The sequence below is a fragment of the Eptesicus fuscus genome, chromosome 4 (assembly GCF_027574615.1).
Source record: "Eptesicus fuscus isolate TK198812 chromosome 4, DD_ASM_mEF_20220401, whole genome shotgun sequence".
Classification (NCBI taxonomy): domain Eukaryota; kingdom Metazoa; phylum Chordata; class Mammalia; order Chiroptera; family Vespertilionidae; genus Eptesicus; species Eptesicus fuscus.
The window spans coordinates 50,155,203-50,179,386 of NC_072476.1; the positions used below are offsets into that span (position 1 = coordinate 50,155,203).

Sequence of the window (24,184 nt, forward strand, 5' to 3'; positions counted from 1 at the left end):
ATGAGCCGTAATTGAATCCAAGAGTAAAACACTCTCAGGATCTCAGTAGAATGCTGGCATGCGGGAACCCAAGTCAGTCTATTTCCTCATGCATGAGTCTGTGCTCCATTGATGGGGTAAGAAATGTTCCATTTATGGACAAGAAGGATATAGGCCCAGTGTCATTGTCTGACTCCCTGCACTGGGGAAGAGGCCGGCTGCAGGATTTCCGATAGCTCAGGAGGCAATCTGCCAGAATTAGAGTTTTATCACATGTAGATAATTACTGGAATGGTTACTCCTTGCCATTCCATTGTTCTAGAAGATATCTTTACATTTCCCCAGGTCTGTAAGATAGTTTAGATTTGCTGACATCTCTCTCCTTATTATCTGTACTTTAATAAGTTGTTCAAACCCCTTGGTCCTCTGTTATCTTCCCTAATGTGAGGGGACTGAAACTGGCACTAAAAACGTACCATTTTCTTTTCCATGGAATTTTATTGTATGTTTCTACTCTGATGGAGGAAGTAATCTTTTTTACTGTGGTAAAATGTACATAACATGAAGTTTACCTTTTTAATCATTTTAAGAGTATAGTTCATGGTGATTAAGTACATTCACACTGTTGTGATAAAGAAATATTTTACAGTGGAGGAAGCCAAAAGATACGTAAGAATTCACATAGAAATTTTGTGTCAGAAGCTGTGCTGCTTCCAGAAATGCACATGTATAGGAGATATTTTTGTGTCTGGGTAAAAATTTTATGATTATATGACTTTCTAGTGACTATAATAATGGATAATTAGGAAAACACAGTGTAATTCTCTGTGTATTGTATGTGGCTGTATTCAACAGTTCACAAAATATGTACATGGTTATACATAGCAAAATTCATCCTTAACATTCTTAGGTTTAATAGTCATGCTTCAGGTATTTTCAAGCAGCCCTGGAGGCCTTTCCTGTATTTCTGATTTTGCTGTGGTACAGACATGAGGCTGCTGCTTTCAGGGCATGAGCCCAGCAAGCCGCCTGCACCTGCAATTCGGAGGCTATTTGGTTTTTCACATGTTCTCAGAACAGTACATCTCCAACAGCAAAAAGGTTTTGGGCGTTGGGATTAAAAATACTCTGTAAAAAGAGCTAACTGTGGAAATAATGTGGTTTTAGAAAATGGTGGTTTTTATATAGAAAAGGAATGGCTACATCAGAGCTACCCGTCTTCCCAGAAAGTACTTTCTTGGCAGCTGAAGCTACACGTAGAGGAAGGAGTGGGCTGTGTGGACCGAGCGCCTCCTCTGTGCTTTCCTGAGCACATGCTTCTAGAGGAGGCTAGCAACCCTCCGTGTTTAAAGGGACTAAGAATATTCCCCTTCTCTTAAGAGAAACCTGGCTTATCCTCAAGACCTTCTGTAATAATTTTTTATTGCTGCACAGTTACCACAAACTTAGCAGCTTAAAACAGTGAACGTATATTTATCATCTTACCGTTTCCATGGGTCGGGAGTTCAGACAGTACAAGCTGGTTTTTGTCCAGCGCCCCACAAGGCCTTCATCAAGGTCTCAATTGGAGTTGCATTTCTTTTAAGAGCTTAGATCCTCTTAGAAGTAAATTGTTATTAAGCAAAAATAGCTTATTGGAAATGTAGTTCATTTGAAGAGGATAATTAAGATCCTACCATCTTTGTGTAAACAATATGTTAATTTCCTTTAGAGACTAAACATCAGGGGAAGACAGGAAACAGTAGAGAAAATGAAGAACTGGGGAAAGTGGTACCTAGATAAACTTTACTTCTTAAACAACATGTCTTATTGCTTTCGACATGGTGAAACACACAACCTGGAATAGTACAATTTTTGGAGTACATTGATAAAATAGCACCAAGATATCTCTGAATTAACTACTTAATTCATATTTCATCTTTTAAAAAATGAGAAAACCTATGCAAAAGTGGCATTATAATCATGAAGATATATATCTGAAATCAAACAATGTTAAAGAGAATAATCTTATCAGTTTGTGGGTACATAGTAAAATACATTTAACAGCTTCCCCATGTATTAGATTGCTAGCTTTTTATTTTTATTATTTCTCAATAAGATCTGTTTGATTTTAATGTGTTGTCATTCATATATTCATGATATATTTCTGCCCTCATTTCTCACTTACTATGTAAAATAGTATTTAAATAGTTTATTATCTATTTTAAATATTGTACTATGATACCCTGTTATCTACTTTAAATATTGTACTATGATACTCTACTTTGAGAATGAATGTAATGTTTACTTTTTTTTCATCTTTCATTTTATATATCTTATTAGCTAAGGAACCTTTCCAGCTTGGACCTACGTCATATCACTGAACTGGATAATGAAACCGTGATGGAAATTGTCAAGAGGTGCAAAAATCTTAGCTCTCTCAATCTCTGTCTGAACTGGATCATAAATGACAGGTAACAAATGTAATATCTTAAAAACAGTTCTCCAGAAGAAAATACATGTTCTATGTACCAAATACTAATTATCATTATAACAAGGCATGTCAACTTAAGGAAAATTTAAGGTAGCCATGCCTTTTGTAGATGTTTAAGTTTTGAGAACCTAGCTCTTTATTTTTAATTTATCCACTGTGTGTATTTGCAACACGGTTTTCATATGCTAAGATTAAAATGTTTGCCTAAACAGTTGTAACAACAGAAGTCTGTTGAATTTTTTCTTTGTCACCCATCCAGGATATATTGCTATTTGTTACTTTAATATATTTGTTTACTTATCAAGGAAAATGATTCTTAGAAATTGTTTCAAACATTATACACACAGATCCTTTCTTGAGAATGACATTTTGTTCTCTGTATATATATAATTTGTTTTGAAAGTAGAGGTCGTGTGATGGACATAGAGTAAAAATGTGTATAACTGGCAGTCTTTTTTCATATAAAGAGTGATAAAATTATATTTCTTTGAAATGTTGCATGAAGGGAAAAAAGATTCAAGAACCCTTGAGAGTAGACTTTTTTTTTTTTAAAATAATGAAAACAACTGCAAAGTAGTTAACTACTGTACCATTACTGATTAGTTTAGATAGGCTCTTATATATATAGGCACGAGACAGGTTTTTTCAAAATAGAAAGCACTATTTCAGCTAAAATTAGAACCTATTTAGATTTAAATGTTTTTTTTTTCACAAATAGCAACAATAATTTAAGTTTGTATCTGATAATGCTTTAATTTTAAGACACTTTCCCCTTCCACTTAAAAAAAATTATATAGGTTTCACCTCCCTCCACTTTTAATTTCCTTCTATACTTTAAAAATAATATGGCATAGGATCTGTTTTCCCCAACTATGGCAATTCTAATTATGTTTTCTTAAATTACCCTGCACTACTCTTTGAAGTATGTAATAGCCTTTGACTTGGCTCTGTCTTGAAAAATTTACTAATCTAGAATGGACCCATAGTCATCATTTTAAAAGGTGTTTGTTTTTTAGTAACAGTCACTGTATGAAGTATATAAAAATCTAAAGGAAATTGATAAAATTTTTTAAAATAAAATTCTCTATAATAAACATTCTTCATAACAAATTATATGACAACTTTAAAATCTTTTAAATGTGTTTCATAACAACTAATAAAATAAAGTACATAAAAAATTATCCTGGGGTTTAGGTGTTTACCATTAGCTTAATATTGAGATAAACTTCCTAGTAATGCATCAGATTAAAAGGAAAAAACTGTTTCTGTAATAAAATGATTATGAAAATTATTGTCTTTTATTCCACAACAGTTTTTGGTGTAACTGCTGTGTAGCCAACTCAGTTACTCAGAGAGTAAATAAGATAATAAGATTCAGCCCATAAATGATTATATGGGTTTTCTCAGAACCATTATACTATAAACATTTTGCTTAGATTTGTACCATTTAAGCAAATATATTTAGGGATTTCCAATCCACAAGCCATCTTAAAAAAAACTTAACTTAGTTTTTACAAATGAAACCGTTCTCTCTTGGCCTTTTCTTCCTTTGGTTAGGCACCATCTACCAAACCTCTTACTGTTTCAGTCAGTTTTTCCTACTTAGCTGTAATGGTTATTTGGTATTTGATCCTAAATATATGTGCTGTAGAGATTTAGTTTCAAGGAATGAAAGTGTATTTTTATGTTTTTAATGGAAAAGTTTGGATTAATTGAGAAAACATGCATTTTAATGAGGTTGAGCAGTAGAGTTTTAAAGATCAGATTCTTAGGTTTTAATTACACTGCTCGCACTTATCCTGTGTACTATAATCGAAGTTTCGAACATTCAAACCCACTTTGCAGTATCATCTAAATTACTCATCTCATTGTTCTTGCCATACTCTTTCACTAAGCTAAGTAATAATTGTCATTATATTGGTATAAATCTAGGACTTCCCATCAGATTTAATTATAATTTTAGCACTTAGCTCAGATGGGTTAGTAACCTTTCATATAGAGGGCACTGGGATGCACTAATGCATTTAGCCTATCAATTAGCATCTCTTTTACATCTGTTCATTATTACCCTCTAGTAAATCAGCAGCATTATGAACCCGTACTAAATACTTGGTACTGTGTTTGTCTGTGGGCACTGGGTCCCTGCTGCTCTCATGGTTGCTCTCTAGGTGGCATAAGACATAATGAGTGAGATAATAGTGAACCCTGTAAGGATAAAGGGGAGAACAGTAACTTTATTACCCAGGTCATTAATAAGCACTTTGCACATGTCCTCATTTAATTCTTTCAACAGCTTTTGTTATGGTATTCCTATTAAATGTAGAGGATTTGCTGGACTTTCCTTTGGCTTTTCTGATGGATGTATTTTTCCCTCATTGCTGCAGTAAAAACTGGTGAAGACAAACAAGAAAAAGCAAATAGCTTTTGAGTCAGTATTTCATTTCATAGTCGGGATTCACACACAAGTGATACTTATATGTAAAATTTTTAGTTTTTTAAAACTTAATCTTATTATTTTCTCCCATAATTAAAGTATGATGGAACCTTTTGATAATATGTTATGCAGTATATATAGTATATGTAAAAAGGATCTATGTTTAATGCTTTAATAAAGGATTCCTTTGACACTCTTCTCAGATATTAGATATAAGTTTTATCCTGGATTTAAAAGTTTTTAAGACATTCTTTTGAAGTTCAAAATTTTTAAATATGTAGTAATTGACGGTCTTGACTATTCGGCTCATGGTGCCTTTTAGCATTTCGAGGTTCTTGAATTGATCTGTGTGACTAAGACATGCTGTTCTTTATCTTTGTTTTTCTAAAAGTACTTTTTGTGTGTTGAGAGTTAAACAGCATGATATTTTCTTGTATTCAGAAGGATGGTCTAGTAGTCATTTGACATTTACCATTGCTTTTGAATACAAATACAATCTAAGTGGTTTATAAAAAGAAGACACTGACTATTTCTACCAGTGATTTAAATTAAACATCTGGTTTTTATGTCTCCTCTATTCTCTCTGCCTCCAAGTTTATTGAAATGTTTATTTGTATTTGATATAAATCTTTTATTATTTCACATCCAATTTGGTTTTCATTGTTTTGGCACAGTCAAAAGCAGCATGCTTTGGATGTAAAAAAACTGATGTGTGAAAAAATTGAATGGTTCTGAGTACTTTTATAGTGATATGCTTATAATGGCTCTTTTGTTCTCTTTTGCTAATAAGAATTAAGTGAAATCTAATTGATTTTAATAGATCTTTACAAAATATATTTTTAATATTTAAATGGGCTATTAAAGAGGGAATTAATCTTCCCATTTTCAATTTTTAACATTAGTCCTGAAAACAAAGTTCAATCATATGCTGTATATGCCCATTATCAAATACATGATTCTTTCATTGACAGTAGATCACCCTTTCTCATGAATTAAGATAACAGTAGAGGATAACAATATAAGAGAATTGAAAGATTCTCTAATATCCATCTGTTAAAGTCACAAACCATAGCACAAGTCAAGCTGGTTGTTAAATTAAATTATGTTGCCAAGTAGTTGATCTTGCCTAGCTAGAGATTTTTTCTTTGTATTTGAAACTTTAAAAAAATATGTTACATTTATCGAACATTCTTTAAGGAGTTAATTTGCTGTGCGAATCTTGTGTTTCTTTAAAGGAGGGCAATCTAAAATTTGGAGAATTTTAAATCTTAGACTGTTCTGACCAGTTTCTTTCAAGTATAAAATAACATTTGCAATATGTTGGTATTTCACTTTATGTATACTAGTGTTTAAAATAGTAACTATAGATATTTTCTCTTTAAATAAAACTTTTAAGATCACTTGAAGTTGCAAACTTGTGGGCCACAGCTGAGTTCAGTCCACAGAGCTGTTTTGTTTGGCCTATATGATATTTTAAAAATTGAATTATTTGCCAACACTTTAAACATTGGCATAGTTCACATGAAAATTGTGAATTTCAGCCTTCTCTTGGAAAAGTTGCATGTCTAGCAACATTGGACCACATTTCCTCATGTCAACAGTTTTCCCAGGATGAGGAATGTGCTGTTCTCTTTGGCCATTCTCCATTTCTTCACCATTCCAGCATGATCTATTATTTCATATTATCTGCCTGTCTCCACCCAATCTACAATTCTCCTTTATTAACATTCAGAATGTAGAGATTTTTAGGAATTTCTGATTTTAAGTTGAATAGGTTTTAAAATTGAGTCTGATAAAATATATTCAGAGCTAATAGAGTTAATCAGTCTACCTAAATTGTTTCTCTATGATTTCAGGCATCAGAACTTTGGCCAACAGGTGCAAGTTACAGGGGAAAACAGGACTCAGCTTAAAATAAGTTAAAACCTTTATTTTCATTGACTGCCTTCCAAAAAGGAGAACTCACTCCCACTTAGGGTTCAAACAAGAGTGTTATAAAAAAAGTTTCCTGAATTATAAAGAAAGTTGAACTACTTTACTGAACTCCCTCGACTTCAAGCCCGTGATTTAAAATAAATTTATTTGCAGTGCTTAGTATTTAATTCATGATTCCTATGTTTATAATATTAAGAAAAATCTTAATAATAATATTCTTTCTCTTTTGCTTTCCTGTGTAGCCCTTTTTAGCCTTTTAGGAATACTCAGGTTGAGTATGGAAAGTGACAGGTTCCTCATCGCCCCTTTCAGGGGGACTGACAACACCCTGGCTCACGTAAAACTCAGGGTGGCATTATAAAGTCTTTTCTAACTCCCTTGATCTTCTCTGGGTGTTTATTCTGTTTCTTCTTTCAAATTTCCATCGATTCAATAAAAAACGGTGACATTTAGAAATAAAGTTCAGAGAGGATTTGAGCAGGTGTTGGTGATATAAAGTATTTGCTGAGTGCCCATTGTGTTTTATTTCCAGGAATTGTTTTTGAACATATGCTATATATTGTATTTGTAAGTGTTTGAAGACCGGGTGGATAATCTACCATCTTCCTGTGAATGTCATGTCACAATGGACTTCAAATTTTATTTCATTTCAATCCCCTAATATTACTTAATTCTCCTAGAGACTGAGGTTTAAAGATTGCCCAAGGGGGACACACTGTCCATTAAATCAGCAAGCATAGTTGAATTTGAGTTTGAGAATATTTTGTTTTCTGTTAAAGTTAAGTGGTCTGGAGGAGAGGAATACTTTTCACCTTGGAGTATTGAATGTGATATTGGAGCAGTTTTCTCCTGTAAAAGCTTGAAAACTAGAAATGAAGAGGCAGAAAAAATAATGCCGATCATGGAGGCAGCTCTGTGGTGGAACTTACATGCCTGCGTAGAATGTGGAGCAGTCTGTCTGCATACATTTGGTGCCTAATTATATGGCTGGGCCGCTTAGATGGAGCTTAACTAAAATTGAATTTTGCTTATTTCTGTAACCTATTGCATAGTTCTATGTTCTATGATATTGTATGTTCCATGATATTTATTTATATTTTTGCAAAAACAGTAAGAAATACATTTTACCAAGTTCTGGGAGGATTGTAGGAACAGAAAGGAGTCTTTCTGAGCTAATGACACTTGTTTGAGGTTGGCGCTCTTTTTAACACCCTTTATATTCACAGTTATTTGTAAGAATATCCCCAGAAAATGGTATGTGTTAGAGCAACTACTATTCAGGCTCCCAAACTGTTTACAAAGGTGATGTCTTCAAATGCATTTGAAACCATGGTTGGTTTTTGTAGTGCTAGTGAGCTCAGAGTGTATACGTCCTCTCCTTTGGACCAAGAATGATAACAGCAGCTGATAGTAGCTGCCGTTTATTCCAACCTGGGCCATGGAATGTGCTAAGTGTTTATATCTAATGTCGTATTTAATCTTTACAACAGTCCCGAGGAAGACATTAACCTCATTTTCAATGAAGGGATTAGGGCTCAGTGAGGTTAGACAGCTCGCTGTGAGTGGTGGAACCGAGCCTGGGATCCGGTTTTGTGTCTTGAAAGTTCAACCTGTAAATAGGCCATGTTCACTGTCTCCCGGTGCCTTGTTCTGCTTCAGACCTGGAGTGACTGAAGGTCCTGATTGGGTCAGGACCACTGCTTTTGTGGAATTCTGTCAGGTTCAGCATTTCTGCTGCCGCTGCTGCTTCCTTCTGTGTTCCAGTGCCCTGGTGTGGATGATAAATTTATGGTCAGACCTCAGATGCTGCTTGAGCATTTTGAACCTCATTAGAATTGTACTTTCACTTTTCCCTATGGGATATCTGACAGGGGACACGTTTTTGGATATATTACTGCATACACAGAGTTGTAGATTTTTAAAAATTAAATTTATCATTATTGTTGAAAGTATTACAGATGTCCCCTCTTTCCCCCCTCATTGACCCATCCACCCTGGTCCAGCCCCCTCCCTAGGCCTTCACCACACTATTGTCTGCCCATGGGTTATGAGTTGTAGATTTTTAAAACAACGAATCTTGTAATAAAATTATTTTTTCTCCAACAAACCCACTTGTAAATACTATTTATTTCCTTCTAAGTTACTTGAGGAAAAGTAGAAAGTTTTGTGTCTTGTACCATACCTGATTCATAGTTGGAATCAGAAAAAATTCACAAATGAAATTTGAGTGGGTATATAAGCATGTGATGATACTCATTTACTTTAAAAAATTTTACCATATAAAAATGCCTCCTGTCCAGTATAGCAAATACTTAATCATTTCAGAGTAAAGGAGAATACTGGGTATATTACTGAGTTTTAAAAAAAAGGCAGTTACCTTTATTAAAAGTTTTAGTACCTTTGGTAAGAAATAGTTGCCATAAACAATATATATTGTTTTTCTAGTGTATATGGTTTTTCAAAGAACTGATGATATTTTTCCGTAAAAGGGAAGTTTCTCTGATAAAATGATTTGTGCATTCACCTGCAGGCGAAATTTTTAGTGTATTTAAAGTAAATGAACTTCTTCGTTTTTTGATATGTAGTGATATTGGTTCTGACATTGGTCCTTTTAATACTTCTAATTACCTAATATCATTTTCAGGGAAATACTAATTGGTATACAACACTAGAGTATTTAACCTCGTAAAATCACTTGAAAGGAAGACTCTGTGAGATGTACATGACTCAGCCTGGTTTGATTTTTACATCCAACTCTGGAGATGGATGGAAATTAGATTTGAGTTTGTCTGATTGATTCTCATGTTCACATTATTTTGTCTTATAGAATAATGTTAATTTTATGACATTCCTAAGATATAGTAGCAATTTTAAATTTTGGCTTTTGTCTCTGGTTCCTAGTGAGCAGTTATCCAAATAATAATAACCAAAAGCTTCTATAGAATCATATTATTGGTATTCTTGGATGTGCTACTCTAAATATGTGTTTTAAGGCAATATCAAGATGAGTAACAGATATATTAAGAATTTAGGTGCAGGACTAAAAAACATGTTTTAAGAGTTATGAAATCAGAGTTTGTGATCCAGTTATGGGAAAGAATGGGACACATTTGATATGATGATGAAAGCAGAGCTATATACCCGTGGATCTGGAGGCTTCCTAACCTCAAACCTGTTTTTAAATTGTCAATAATGAAGAAAATCTTCATTTATTGATGAAAATGATAGTAGTGTATTGGCTGGACAATTTAACAACCATCTCTCTCTCCCTTACTTTCCCCAGGAGTTGTCTTATTCTTAATCCTTAACCAGAAATGATAATTAAAATAATTCACTGTTGTCAAAATTTTATAATGCATGATAAATGAAGCCCAGTAAATAGTAAAAATATGAGAAAGGTGATTAAATCTGACAATTTTCTTGTAAAAGGCTTGAGATGATAAATATCTCCTGTGATTAGTTATTAATTTAGCGGAAGAGATTTGGCTTCAGCGTAAAATATTTTATGAACAGTGGCATAAAGAAATATTTTAGAAGATAAGTATACAAATGTTTAACCAGAGGAGAAATTGCTGGAACTTGATCGGTGATAATTAAAAATGGCAGACCTTAACATGTATGTGACTGGCTTATTTTCCATGTGACAGTTCTTTCAGAAATTAAGAAAGAAGATATGAAAACATGAAAAATGACAGAGTACTTTCAGCTTGTACACCTTTGCAAAAGGAAAGGATATATCATTTTTTAACCAATAAAATATTTAATTTAATGTAGTAGAATAACTCCTCACTGAAGTAGAAAAAAGCAAACTTGTTTCATTAACAATGTTAGTTGCACTGCGAATAATTTCTCTTAAAATGAATGTGAATTCTTTTATATTTAAAGCAAAGATGAAATAATAATGGTGTTTGTAATGGATTGCTGTATCATGTCACTGTCAAGCTGAATCCATGGTACATCACTTTACTGGTGACACGAATTGTTGTGAGGCTGCATAATGTTTTGTTTATGAGCCTCTCTCCTTGTAAGGGGGACCAGTGTGTTCATCTCTGGGCCTCTGCCCCCCACCTGAGCCCCTGGCACCTTGCTCTGAGTAGTCATTTAATACCTGTGTCTTGAGAGGCCTATGCAAGTGCTTTTTTTTGTAGGATTTATAAATATGCTTTTAAATATGGCTTTGTACACTGGCTGAAATCCAGGCAATTGGTTCAAATGCTCCCTTCCTTCCAGATTTATTTCTGAGTAAAGTTGCTCCTTGATAAAGTGAGGATTTCATGTCATTGTCTGGATTTAGATAGAGCTTGCTTTATGTATTGCATGCAATTTATCTGAGAGCCTTAGCCCCATTTTATTTTTTTAACAATAGATAGGATTTTAATGTTGAATCATTGGATTTTGTCCTTTTAATAAGGTCTTTGGAATACTTTTTAATGTAGAACTAGAAACTTTACTTGCCTTTCATATATAATGATATCTTACATTAATTAAAAAGTAGCAGAGAAGACAGTCACAGCTTTTTTCAGCTTCTTGGTGAGAAAAGTCAGGCTGTATGAGAACCAATATTGCCAATTTTTCTTTAAGTCTCTGTAGCGGTGCTAAGTGGTACTCTATAAATGTATGCTTAATATTTGGTTGTTTGCCACTATGAACCTAAACATACTGATTCAGGCCCAGGTTCACATTAGAACAATTATCTGGTTAATTGCTCTGGTGTGAAAAATAGGCTCAAAAATCATCAGAACATCAAGTTGTGAAAACACTGGCAGGAGTTTCAAAACCACCAAGCATACCTACTGCAAGCCACATCAGCAAAGCAATTAATTTAGGCTAATTGCTTTTCTGTTTATTTGAGATGCACTTTGGAAATGTCTTTTTAAATCCTGGCAATTAAGATTTGTAAGCAATATAATTATCAAATGTTAGAATACTCACTGTTTTTTTCAAAAGTGATAACTATTCCATGTGAACCTATCTATCACCCATATAGGACTTTGAAGTAATTAAAGCATAATAAGAGGATTTTAGTAATTTACAAGATTTCCTTTAAAATAAGTTGAGTAGGGTACCTATTGTGGAACTGTAGTATTAGGCTATCTTTAATCCCTAGTTATCAATTGGAATTATCTAATTTCATAAATTCACTCTAAGGTGCCCCATCGGAGGAGAAATACCTAGCCACCACAGATGGCACTGGCTCGTGGCACTTTCTCCAGATGAGTGTGTATTTGGCTTCTCATAATGTAATTCAGATTTTTAATGTCTTAAAAACCAGATTAGGTACACTGCATGTTATTGAAATTTTCTGTCATTCAGAATTATAATTCTGGCAGCACCAGTTGGTCTAAAATTGAAAACTATTTGATTTTCCAACTCTTTCTCAATGAAGCAATGTTGTAACTGATCCTCAGTGGAAAAATATGGCAAGTTTAGGAATCAGTTTCTCACTGGAGAATGTAGAAATGTTATTAATGGGGTAATTAGCCGTTTCCTAAATTGCTTATCTGTTTGCCCTATTGCCAGGCAGCAAGTAGTTCTTTCTTTCACCTCTTTCCTCCCTTAAGGAGCAGTTACTATGCAGTATGTTTAGTGGCATATCCTGCCCCATGAAATTCTCTGAAACAAATAAGGTTTTGGCTCTTGAAGTATATATTTTAGAGACACACATCTTAAAGGAAGTCCTGGTAGCAATTACCATTTTGTGACTTTCTGGGCTGTGACAAGAAATTTGGAAAGGTATTTTAAAAATTAGATTTGATACAATAAATTAAAGATAACTTTTCAAGTTTTGTTTTAGCATTCCACTGTTTGTTTGTTCAGAAAGATAAACATTACTTTCTTTAACTTATTTTTTCTTTATCCTTAATTCAGTATGAATGGATCTCTGGGCCTAACTAGTTAACAGCATCACAAAGCTAAATTTTCTCTAAGAATTATTTTCATGGAGAAGAACAAAAGTGTATGTACTTTTTATAATGATATATTTTTCTTTACTTCTTTTACAAACTTTGTAGTTTCTAGAAGTGCTTTATATTTGATCCAGATTTCTTGGTGATACTACTTGTTGTAGAGTGTTCAATTAGAAAGTTGCTTATTGAAAGTATCAAAGCATCTGAAAATAAATTTTTTTTTTACAATAAATGTATTGACTATATCAAATAGAAAAGTGTTGAGGACTCTTAAAACACAGAAAAATAAGGAAACCTAAATGAGAATCAGTCACTGTGTCTGGATGTGGCTCTTACTTTGAAATCTGTCATTGAAACAGCCTAGCAGTGTTCCTCTAGTTTGGGGAAATACTTTTTGGCCTTCAAAACTTGAATTTTGCAATTATTTATATTTGAAAGATGGCATACTTTGTGAAATGTGACATTGCCTGTCATCACATCAAGAGGCAGCATTTGTTTCTCTATCCCCTTGCATCTAGGCTGTCTTTTTGACTTGCTCTGACCAATAGGATGTGGTGAAAATTATGTTGTGGGACTTATAAGCTTTGGCTTCAAGAGGCCTTGCCACTTCTGTTATGGCCTCTCTGAAATGCTGTTACCACCTGAAGACACCCAGAGTGGTTCTCTCAGAGGATGAGAGATCACACAGAGATAGAGGTCTAGCCAACAGCCAGGACTACCTGTCCGACACGTGAGGAGTGAGGCCAACTTAGACAATCCAGCCTCAGTCAAGCTTTCTGATTCCTGTGGTCCTGTGAGCGAAACCAGCAGAACTGCTCAGCTGGGCCCAGTTCAGATTGCTGGCCTGCAGAGCTATGAGCAAATAACTGCTTTTTTTTTTTTTTTTAACTACTAAGTTTTGATGTGGTTTGTTTTATAGTTACCGACTGAGTCTAACTTTGTAGCTGCTTTGTGTTGAGAATTTCATATTAAGTTAGGCAAGAGTGTTTTATTCATTATCTCATTTATTTACTTTTATTTTTTAATCTTTATTGTTGAAATTATTACATATGTCCCCCCGTTTTTCATTTAATTATCACATCAACTTAGTGACATAAGTATCATTACACCCCACTTAATAGATGAGGTAAAATAGGTTCAGAGAGGTAAAGTATCTTGCTGATTGATGATCACAGCTCCTAAGTGCAGAGTCAGGAGTGAATGGAGATCTGTCTGACCTCAATCCCGTCTATCCAGCTGCCTCTGATAGCTTATTCTGTGTTTTAAAGTACAGTTGGTTGCAATAAGCAGTTAAACCTACCAAATGAGTCCACTAAATATAAGTGGTAGCTAAATAGCATAACAATAACATTATAATAAAATAAATATTACAATAAAAATGACATCTATTTGCAGTTTCTAATATTATTTAATCTTGGATAATTATCTAAGGATACAGGGGAAAGGTAGCTCTTCTGCCTCATAAGGACCTTGAGTCTGAAAGGAATAGTGCAAATACAAATTTAAAAATACATAAATATAAGGCCTTGATTTTATATAAAAAATAGATTGCAGTGTTTTGTAGTATTAAGAATACATCCTTTTCTGTTTTATTGTCGTTAGGGGAAGAAGGAATTGAAAAGACTCTTCGTTAGCAGAGTTGTGGCTGAGGCTTAATCACCCTTATATTTTTGTTGTCAACATCTATATCTTCTATAAATAAGTCTTGGAAGGACATAACTTCTATGTCATATAGGCAATAATGGCACCAATACCTGCCACAAAAATTCCAAGAAAAGAAGTAGAATCTTTTCAAATGTTTTTATTTTGAAATGCGTTTATTTTTAATTTTCATGATCACACAGTAACCATATATCAACAAATTAGTTAATACTAGTAAGTGGTTCTGACATCTATAACATAGCTCATCTTACCATTTACCACACCAGCATGCTAATCAGACCTGCCTCGGGGTTTGTCGCCTCTTAAATAAAGCCGGGGAGCATTTCCTGCATGATTTATTAAGGTATTTTGAGAATTGTTTTCATTTGGGGAAATAGAGTTTCCATATGTTTTCCTTTTAACTTAAGTTTAAACTGAATTCTTATTTTTTATTTTGATTAATCTATTTTTTTTCTACCAATAAGTGAGCAGCGTATTTTAGTATGTTGATATTTTATTGTATTACACATGAGTGCTTTGTGTGGATACATATCTGGTGAATCTTATTTTATGTTTGGGTTGAGGAGAGAGAGTAAGTTCCATTTTTTTTCCTTTTCCATTTAATTTAGACTCAGATGGATTATACATTTCTTATAATGTTACATTGATAACAGCATAAAAAATAAAACTGCATCTGGAAATTGTGACTTTTCCACAATACTGGGCCCCTAACCAGAAGCTCAGTAAATGCCTGTTGATTGATTAGATGGAAATAAAAACTTAGAGAACATAGCTTGTGTTCAAGGTAACAGGAATAAAACAACAACAGAACAAACTGCTCACGTTGGTTAAGAAATAGCACAAGTCAAAATAGTCAAGTTCATTTAATTAGTGTAGACATAGCCTTTAAAAATGCTGTATACATCATTGAATTCTCTAACATAGAGTGGTGGTTTGTATGTGAGGTACATGGATACAATTTTAGTCTGATTGACAACATGGTAACCTTACTGGATTAAAAAAACAGAATGAAGAAGGCAGGGGAGAAAAACTCTAGAGAAAGATGATATCCTTGCGGCAGTAATTTATTCTGAAAAGGGGTGACAAAATATGTCAGGACAACACCCTGGCTTTCATTAATAAAATGTAGTAATGAATTTGAAGGGGGGAAAAAAGGACTTCTATAACATTTCTTTCTATTGATTTATAGACACCTGTGAAATACTGGTCTTTGAAGAAATACATATTACTTAACCATACAGTTAGTATTTTGGATATTATGGTCTTAATAGAATTAGAACTGTTTAATAATTTATGTCTTTAAATAGATGTCCATCTCCCTTTTATAAGTTTATTCCTAGGACAGAGACATCATTACTGTATAGAGGAGCATTTTTCTTTTCTTTTTTTGGTGATGGCGTTGGCAGCCATCGTCCCAGGTCAGATGTAATAGTGAACTTGTTAGAAGCGGAGAAGAATAGAGTTTATAAAGTGTCACCCAGCAAGCCCTGACAGGCATTTGGACAGCCACGGGGACACTGCTGCCGCTCGACGGCCATCTCCCATTTTGAAAATGTAGCTGCTCAAAAAGGAACAAGGTCACAATGGTTTTGCTGCACTCCAGTTGCTTATTGTATGCACATATACTGTGCTTTTGTTCTTCCCCCACTGACACTATTTTTCCAGTATTTAATTTGAATGGTTGCATTTATCTCTACTAACTTGTCACTGTTAGTTGCACACTACCTTTCATTGCACTTGGTATTTAGAATTTGTCATGACCCACACCGATGGCCTTGGGGAGTATGCATAGGGGAGAGCGTGGGATTTGCTCCATGGTAACAGGAAATCCTGACAGGCACCTCTCTGTTTTATTAATGTCATATAAGCATTGCTTTCTTATTGTTGGGAGAATGGTGTCCTGTAAGCATTTAGGTGGACAAACTACCTAGGATTAAACCTGGACAGTGGTTAATCTTCAAATCGGTTTGTCCTTAGGCACTGTACCTGTGTTATTTTAAATCTATTTCTATTAAATCTATTATTTGAATGTGCCAATCATATACAGATGAAAATTCCAGTATATACAAAAAAATACATTCTTATCAGTAATGAACTTGAGTCATTGATTTCAGTAATCACAATTTGCAAGTTAGCTGTTTCATTGTTTTTTTCATTAATTTTTATTGATCCATGCTTATTGATATTAAAGAGAGGGGAAGGAGGAGAGGGAGGGAAGGAGAGAGGAAGGGAGGGAGGGAGGGACGGATGGAAAGAGGGGGAGAGAGAGAGAGAGAGAGAGAGAGAGAGATGAGAAACATCGGTTGCATTCCATACATGCCCCAACCAAGGATCAGATCTAAAACCTAGGCATGTGTCCTGACCGGATATCAAACCTGTAATGTTTCGGTGTTTGGGACAATGCTCTAACCAACTGAGCCACACTGGCCAGGGCTACTAGCTCCATTTTGAATAAATATCCCAAGTCTTAGTATAAAACCAGTTTTCTCCGTGTAATCATTTTTAAAAAATTTCCAAAGAGTAGGCATGTCCTACAGGGTTGTTTGATTTTAAGAATTTGTGCAAATGAAACTCATTTCCAAAGACTTCAACTTGGGAAAATCAACAACCTTTGACTTTCTATTTCAAGGGTAACAAGGAGGAAATTTTTGTTCAGTTTCTATTTAATGTGCTGTGCTACTTTTGACATTCAGAAATTATGTCATTCATGTTGACATGCACGTGAAAAGGCGAGTAACTTTGGGATTCTGAGCTGAACAGCTCTCACAGGTGCACATTGTACATGTTGCCTCCATCTCCGCACTCCTCTTTCTCCCACGATCAGGACGGTTCTAAACAAGAATTAGTTTTTCCACAGGCCTTTGTAAAAGGCGTCTTTCTTTACCTTTCTGATCCATTACAGAGCATTTTATTATCAGGTAACGTTTTCCCCATTAATTTGTGTCATCTTCCCTTATTTAAGCTGTTTGTTTTACTTTTTTTTAAAAAAAATGTAGTCTCCAATGACATTTTCTCAGGTAATTTTCCCCCTTTAACTTAGATATTCTTCTATTCCTTAAACCAGTGGAATATTTTCTTTTATTGTTGTCAGTGTCCCTGATGACATTTTCATCTGATTCTTGACATACTCACTTTATAATGCATAGCATTGTAAGGAGTTTTTTGGTCAGTGACATTTTAGCAAACACCAGTGGCCACCAGAGAAGGTCAGTTAGACTCAGAGCAATGGAGTAAACTACCCTGAAAGGCTTCTCCATAAGACTAATGAATAGAGCTTTCTTTCTTGTTCCAAACTTTTACCGTTGAGTCATTCGCCGTGTCACCTTGGTAAACTTCAGTTCTCTTGTACAAGGCTGGGGTAATGAGAGTTTACCTTAGTGGAATGTTTGAAGGCTTAATCATGTTTCAAAAGCACCTTGAGTATGAATCATTAGTTCATTATAGAATGGTGGCTTGGGTGGTACCATCCATCATGGATGCTTTATCACCATCGCAGCCACACGGTTTCCTGCAAATTGACAGCGAATGTCTTAAACTTTTTAAAGACACTAGGAAGTTACTTATTGTTTATTGTGTAGTAACACTGAAGCATTCACAGTTCTCTGAAGACAATAAGGCAATTAGGGGGTACTAATTACTATGTATTTTCATGGTATTTTTATATTAATATGCAATATATTACATATTTTCATTATTAGATATTTTTAAGTAAGATCCTTTAATAAATAAATACTTTATCTTTGAGAAGTGTTTTTTACTTGCAGTTTTCATCCAAATATATTTCAATGAGTTGCACTTTTCAAAATATTACATTATCTATACACATATACATACACATATACAATGGACTAACAGGAGATTAAAGGAAATTCAAAATATTCTAGGAAATAGGCTCTTATTTTCTAATTTCTAGTAAAATAGAAAAAATTTAATGAATGAAAATTAAGGAAAATTAACTTCTGACTTGCAGTGTTTCTGTAATTCTGAGTTGGATGTAGTCCACAGAACCTGCTTTGGATGTCATTTGAAAGGACATTGAGTTCAGCCTTCTGTCTGTAAGCTCCTGGCTCTTCATCTATTGTGGATAGTTCTTTTTTTTTAAATCTTCTTACCATGTTTCCCTTCATCTATCATCTGAGTCCATTAGTTAACATATTAAATCACACTCTGACTATCTGACACAATGCTTCTTGTTACTGCAAGATCAGCGCTTTCTTGAAGAATATTTAAAATCAAGTTATTTGTTCTCAATTTTTAAAAAAGCCTACAACACAGCCCCTTAACCTCAGAGCTTGGGCAGGTGTACGAGAGGTCTCAGGTACAGAGAAGTCTCTGGAGTGTGTTTCCCGGGAACGGAGCGGGGAGGGCACAGGGGAGTGCTAAAGGGCAGGCAGCTGGAGGAGGGACCCTGCACCTGCGATTCCCTTTGCGTCATCTGGTTCTGGTTTTCCAGCCTGTGGCTTGCAGGTTTGTTAAAATGCTAATGAGGTTTGTTCTATTTTTATTGGCCGCTCTCCAGATTTGATTATTGATATGTCTGATTAACAGTGGAATGCAACATCAAAGTGTCACTTCACGCTTTTCCTTCGATTTTTGTCAGTAGAAATATAAATATCACAGTGTCAGATGGATATATGTACGTTTTTTATCTGTATAAAGGTGGGATGTTGTAAGAGAACTGTCAACTGTTTGGAAATGAGCTTTTATTGGGATGGTAGTGGGTCTCTCACAGGCACCTTCCTTAGGGATAACTGTGTTTTCAGTAAGTGCCTGAGTATATTTGTGGGTTTCAATTGTCCTCATTTTCTGGGCTTTGGTATTTTCCGTCTTGTACAAACTAACGTGTAGACTAATACACTTCAGAATAACCCACTTGTGACTAGAAAGGGACTGAGCAATTGTTATATTCCTACCTGCTCTTTCTGAAGATTTTAACCACAGACCCTTAAAATGGAAACAAACTTCTGAGAACATCTTGTATGACTCCTTCATTTGGCAGTTTTGAAACCAAGGTTCAGAGGTCATGTGACTTGTGCAGGTTCATGAAGCTGGTGGCCAAGGGGGAGTCTGAACCTGCTTCCCCTTGACTCTAAGGCTGTGGTGTCCCAGGATGCTGACCTTTCCCTCACCAAACTAGCCACTTATTTGCCCCAACATTTGTTTTCTTTCATGGCCTAGAACAGACTGGAATATCTCTGGATTGTAGGCTCTTGTATTTCTTTTATGCCCCTTTGAATGGCAAAATAACAAATTACACATAAGTAGGTTTTTAGTAAATATTTTTTTAAAAGATTGAGACTACCTAAAATCCCGCTATCCAGATGTTTTCACTGTTTACATTTTGGGAACATCCTTTCAGGAGTATATGTGTGTGTACTCCTTCCTCTCTTCCTTCTTTTGGACTGACATTGTGTGTACTATTTTGCAGTGTTTCCATAAGTCAACAATATACTGTGGATTTATTTTCATAAATATAGATCTATGTCACCATTTCTCATGGATTTTTGGTAGGGTTTTAGCACAGTATATTTAACCAATAAGTTATTGGTAGACATTTTAATTATTTGCAGTATTTACTCCTATAAATAACTGCATGATAAACATTCTTATGCCTATTGCTTTGCATACTTTTAGTTTTGCCTCCTGAGGGTCAAATTTTTGAAACAGAATTTCTGCATGCAAGGGCATACATATCTAATATTTTTTACATCTTGCTTAATTTTCTATAGAGAAGATTATATAGCATGTCTGTATCCCTGCAAAGAGTGTTTGTTCATACCTATACCAACTCTGGATGCTATCATCAACTATTTCGGAGCATTTAGAAATGACTTTGAAGTTGAATAATTAAAAAAAAAACTCGGAATAAATTATTTAGGCACAAGTGTATTTTCCACTAAGAGGTAGTTTTGTGTAGTGGTTATAAACACAGGCTCTGGAAATAGGCAGCCTGTATTTGAATGCTGGCTCTGCCACTTCCTACCTGTTTATTATTGACAAGTTACCTCCCTCTGTCTTGTTTTATTATCTATAAAATAGGGATGGCAGTAGTAAAGTTTTGTGTGATTTAAATGTGATTACACAGTTTCTGGCACATAATTAACTACTCAGTACATGCCCCCATAATAGTAGTTACTATTATTTCTGTCAGTCAGTGAGCATTGATTTCTCTCTACAGTTTATAGTGTGCAATGCTGGCATGTGGGATTTGAAAAGAAACATAAGACATTGTCGTGATAAAAAAGACCCACCATATACCAGAAGAAATAAGGTATAAGTGAATGAAAAGTTACATACTCAAGTTAAATAACAACACAAAACTACATCCTAAGAACAGACTTGGACTAAAACGTTATCAATTACCAAATGGATGGTATATTCATGAAATAGGGTCCCTTTGTAGTACTTGGAAGTTTGCTCTACTGCTTCATATTCTTATTTTCCAACAGGACCAACTCCTCTTGTAGTTTAGGATGACCCCGTGTCTCAGCTGGTGCCGCATGGTCCTGGTTTGTGCCCGTCCTAACAATTAGATGATAAATGATATGGTTACCCTCTTTTCGATTGGTATCTTCTTTCTGTAGGTGTCATTATGATGATGATGTGATGTAAAATTTTTGCTTTGGCCAGGGAGCTATGTTACTATGAACCTTCACAAATCACATGACCTCTGAACCTACGACATCCCCTGAGGGGTCCTGGAGTGCAAGAGGACTATTGCTTTTGCTTATTTGTTCTATTTTGGATTAATTTTGTAGTTTAATTTGGAGGACAATCTTATTTCCATTTGCTCAGAGGAAAGCTCATTCTTACCTATCATGTACTGCTTACTATTGTTAGGAGAGAGACTCCGGAAAAATAGTTTATTGCCAGGTTTTAGGTGATCCAGCATGTTGCATCATGGTACCTACTTAGTCTTTATTTTTCTGAAACCAATGGGAGAAATATTTCAGGGTGAATTAGGCAGTTAGGTGGAAAATTTTAAATTTATAAATAAAACAAATCCACTATTTATTAAGAATTCTAACATTATTTTGCACACAAATGTACTTGTAATGCTAAGCACATTTTGAGCAATGTGTAATTCTCCATATCTTCAGTACAGGTTTTAAAAAACGTTTTAAGGTCCTGCATTGTTGACATCTCAGCCCATTTCCTAGTATTTAATTGTCAGTTGAATCTTCTTATCTGTTTTCCTTGCCATTGATGTCACAATGATACATTTAAAGGATTGAGAGTTTAGTTTTTGAATGAAATAAATGGTAAAGAGGAATATAAGGGAACTAGAGGCCCGACGCACAAAATTCATGTAAGGGGCTCGGCCTTTGCAGCCGCAGCGGCTGCCCTCGGCTCTTGCAGCCCCAGCTTCGTCTGAAAGGTCATCCGGAAAGTCATTTGGCTGTCTGATCTAATTAGCATATTATGCTTTTATTTTTATAGATAGAGGTTGACTCTGTGATGGGCCCTGGCAAAAATGAGAAACATTTTAAGCTCTTTTATTATAACTGTTGCTTAATTAGATATTATCAAATGTTAGAGAAAAATGCTTGTCACATTTGGATTATTATCTAGGAAATTCAGACTCAGAATCATAATGGGCCTCAATGACTTTTTTCCTGATCGGATCATAACACTGTAATATTGTTTGATTCAATGCAACTTGTATTCCTTTTTATTGGTGGGGGGACATTTATGATGTGCCAGACACTTGCTTAATACCTTAGTATTTACAGCACCTGTTGAATAAGAAATGGTAGTGACCTTGCAGCAGTGATTTTGAGGGGAGAGGGTTAGTAAGACTAGTGACTGGCCGTAGGATTTTCAGAACCTCCCGGTATATTATTCCAGAATAACAGTAGATACCACTGGCACTTAACATAGCTCTGACTCTGCTGGTCACTGTTCTAAAGGCTTTTGCATATATTAAACTAGTGACCCAGTGCACGGATTCATGCACATTGAAAGAAAATTAATTAGAAGGTGGCCTTTGGGGTGGGACTGGGCGAGAGGGGCTGCTGGACACATCTTGGAGCCAACCTCCCTGGCTGGCCCCACCTGTGGTGGCGCTGTGGCTTGAAGGGTATCTGCGGAGTGAGCAGTGTCCCTCCAATAGGTGGGGTCCCTCGGCCTGGCCTGTGGGAATTGGGCCGAAACCGGCTCTCTGACATCCCCCGGGGGGTCCCGGAGTGCTAGAGGGCACTCTGCAAAGTTGCTGTCGTACAGGGTGTGGAACGCAAACACAGGTGTGCAGTAAACCAGATTCGGGGCCGACAGTGCCCCAGCAACAACATAACCCACGGCCGAAGGTGGAATCACACGGCCCCATGAGGAATCGGGCTCCCTCCTCTTGGGTTTCAGGGTGCATAGCCTCAAAATCACTGCTGCAAGGTCACGGCAGCTCTGCAGGTCCTGCGTTGAGTGTCTGCCTCCTGTTGGACAGTGCACATCATAGGACTGGTTGGACAGGCGGACAGTTAGCATATTAACTTTATATATATATATTTCTAACAACTCTGTGAGGTAGATGCTGTTTATTATTCATTCCCATTTTTCAAATGAGGGATCCAAGGCACAAGAGAGTAAGTTGTCCAGTGTCACTATTTCCTGTTCCAGGTGAACTCTTTAAAGAAGCATTCATGATTCACATGTCTCTTTTGTGTCTCATAAACATTATGAGTGATTACTTGTGTGAATCAAGATATGTGAGAGAAAATTACTGAGTGTTTTTATTCATTACCATGGCCAGGTGTTTGGACAGGGCAGTGAGCAGAACATGTGTGTTCCCTGCCTTCACGGAGTTTATGGTTTAGCAACATGTGCCTCTGACGTGGTCAAGGGATTTCTGAATCATTGTAAGATACTTTTGCCAGTTTTCATTTTTATCATTTCTATTCATTCTTTTTAACTCTGTTGAGCATACTGAAATCTTGTTTACTATCCCTATATTTGAAGGAATTAATGGACTCTAGTTTGCATGTGTGGATAGTTTTTAATTACTGTACATTAAACTTTATATATCCTGGATTTACACATATTGTACTATTACTTCCTCCAGCTGCCTTTTATATACCAGCTTTCATTGCTCTAGCTGATAAAACGTGTCCATGTCTCTTAAGTGTATGAGAAAGGGCTTTCCTCTGGGATTTTTGTCTTTAGTTAGGACATTAAACTAAACATAGAACATAATTTATGAAAAACTATTAGTTGCTAACTTTTTCCCAATAGAATGCCAACCTAATTTTACTCTGCGTTCTCAAAGCTAGTGACTGAGAGCTTTCTTCCGCTACACTTTTTATCAGAAGCAAGTACTGGTTTGTCTAATTACTGTACTGTAGCTACAATTATAGAGAAAAGGTCAGTCTAGTCATGGTCAATTAACGTAGGGAACAGCTACATTTATAACCACTAAGAGCCATTATGTCAGTGTAGCGCTGTTCATCAGCATGTCCCCCTTTTTCTAGGATATATAAATCTAATCTTGGAGTATAGTACACTCACCCTGCTAAAGGCCTTTGGGGCTGTGGAGAAGAGATGACAGCAAGCATCTTATAATCATAGATCCTTTCACTGTGTCTCATCATGGACTTTAGGGTCTGGATTTTGTAAAACCTGGTTACGGTAATGAGTAGACAGGCACTGCAAGTCCCTGGTTGACCCTTTTATTTTTAGGTAATTTGGCAAAGTAAAGTAGCCTGTTGGGACTTAGGTTTTCTAACCTTTTTCTAGTGACTAACAGGGATGTACTATTTAACTAAAATTCTTATTGCAGTCAGGCTTCATTTAATATGTAGGAAA

General features: G+C 35.4%; 1 protein-coding gene across 1 annotated transcript in view; it reads left to right on the forward strand.

Annotated features, from left to right (window-relative positions):
- The window catches only part of FBXL17 (F-box and leucine rich repeat protein 17), a 467,471-nt gene that overhangs the window by 153,885 nt on the left and 289,402 nt on the right, over positions 1-24,184 (forward strand). The window contains exon 6 of the mRNA XM_028149688.2: positions 2,302-2,432. Within this exon, the coding sequence (XP_028005489.2) occupies positions 2,302-2,432 (131 nt within the window). The remainder of the gene's footprint in view (positions 1-2,301; positions 2,433-24,184) is intronic.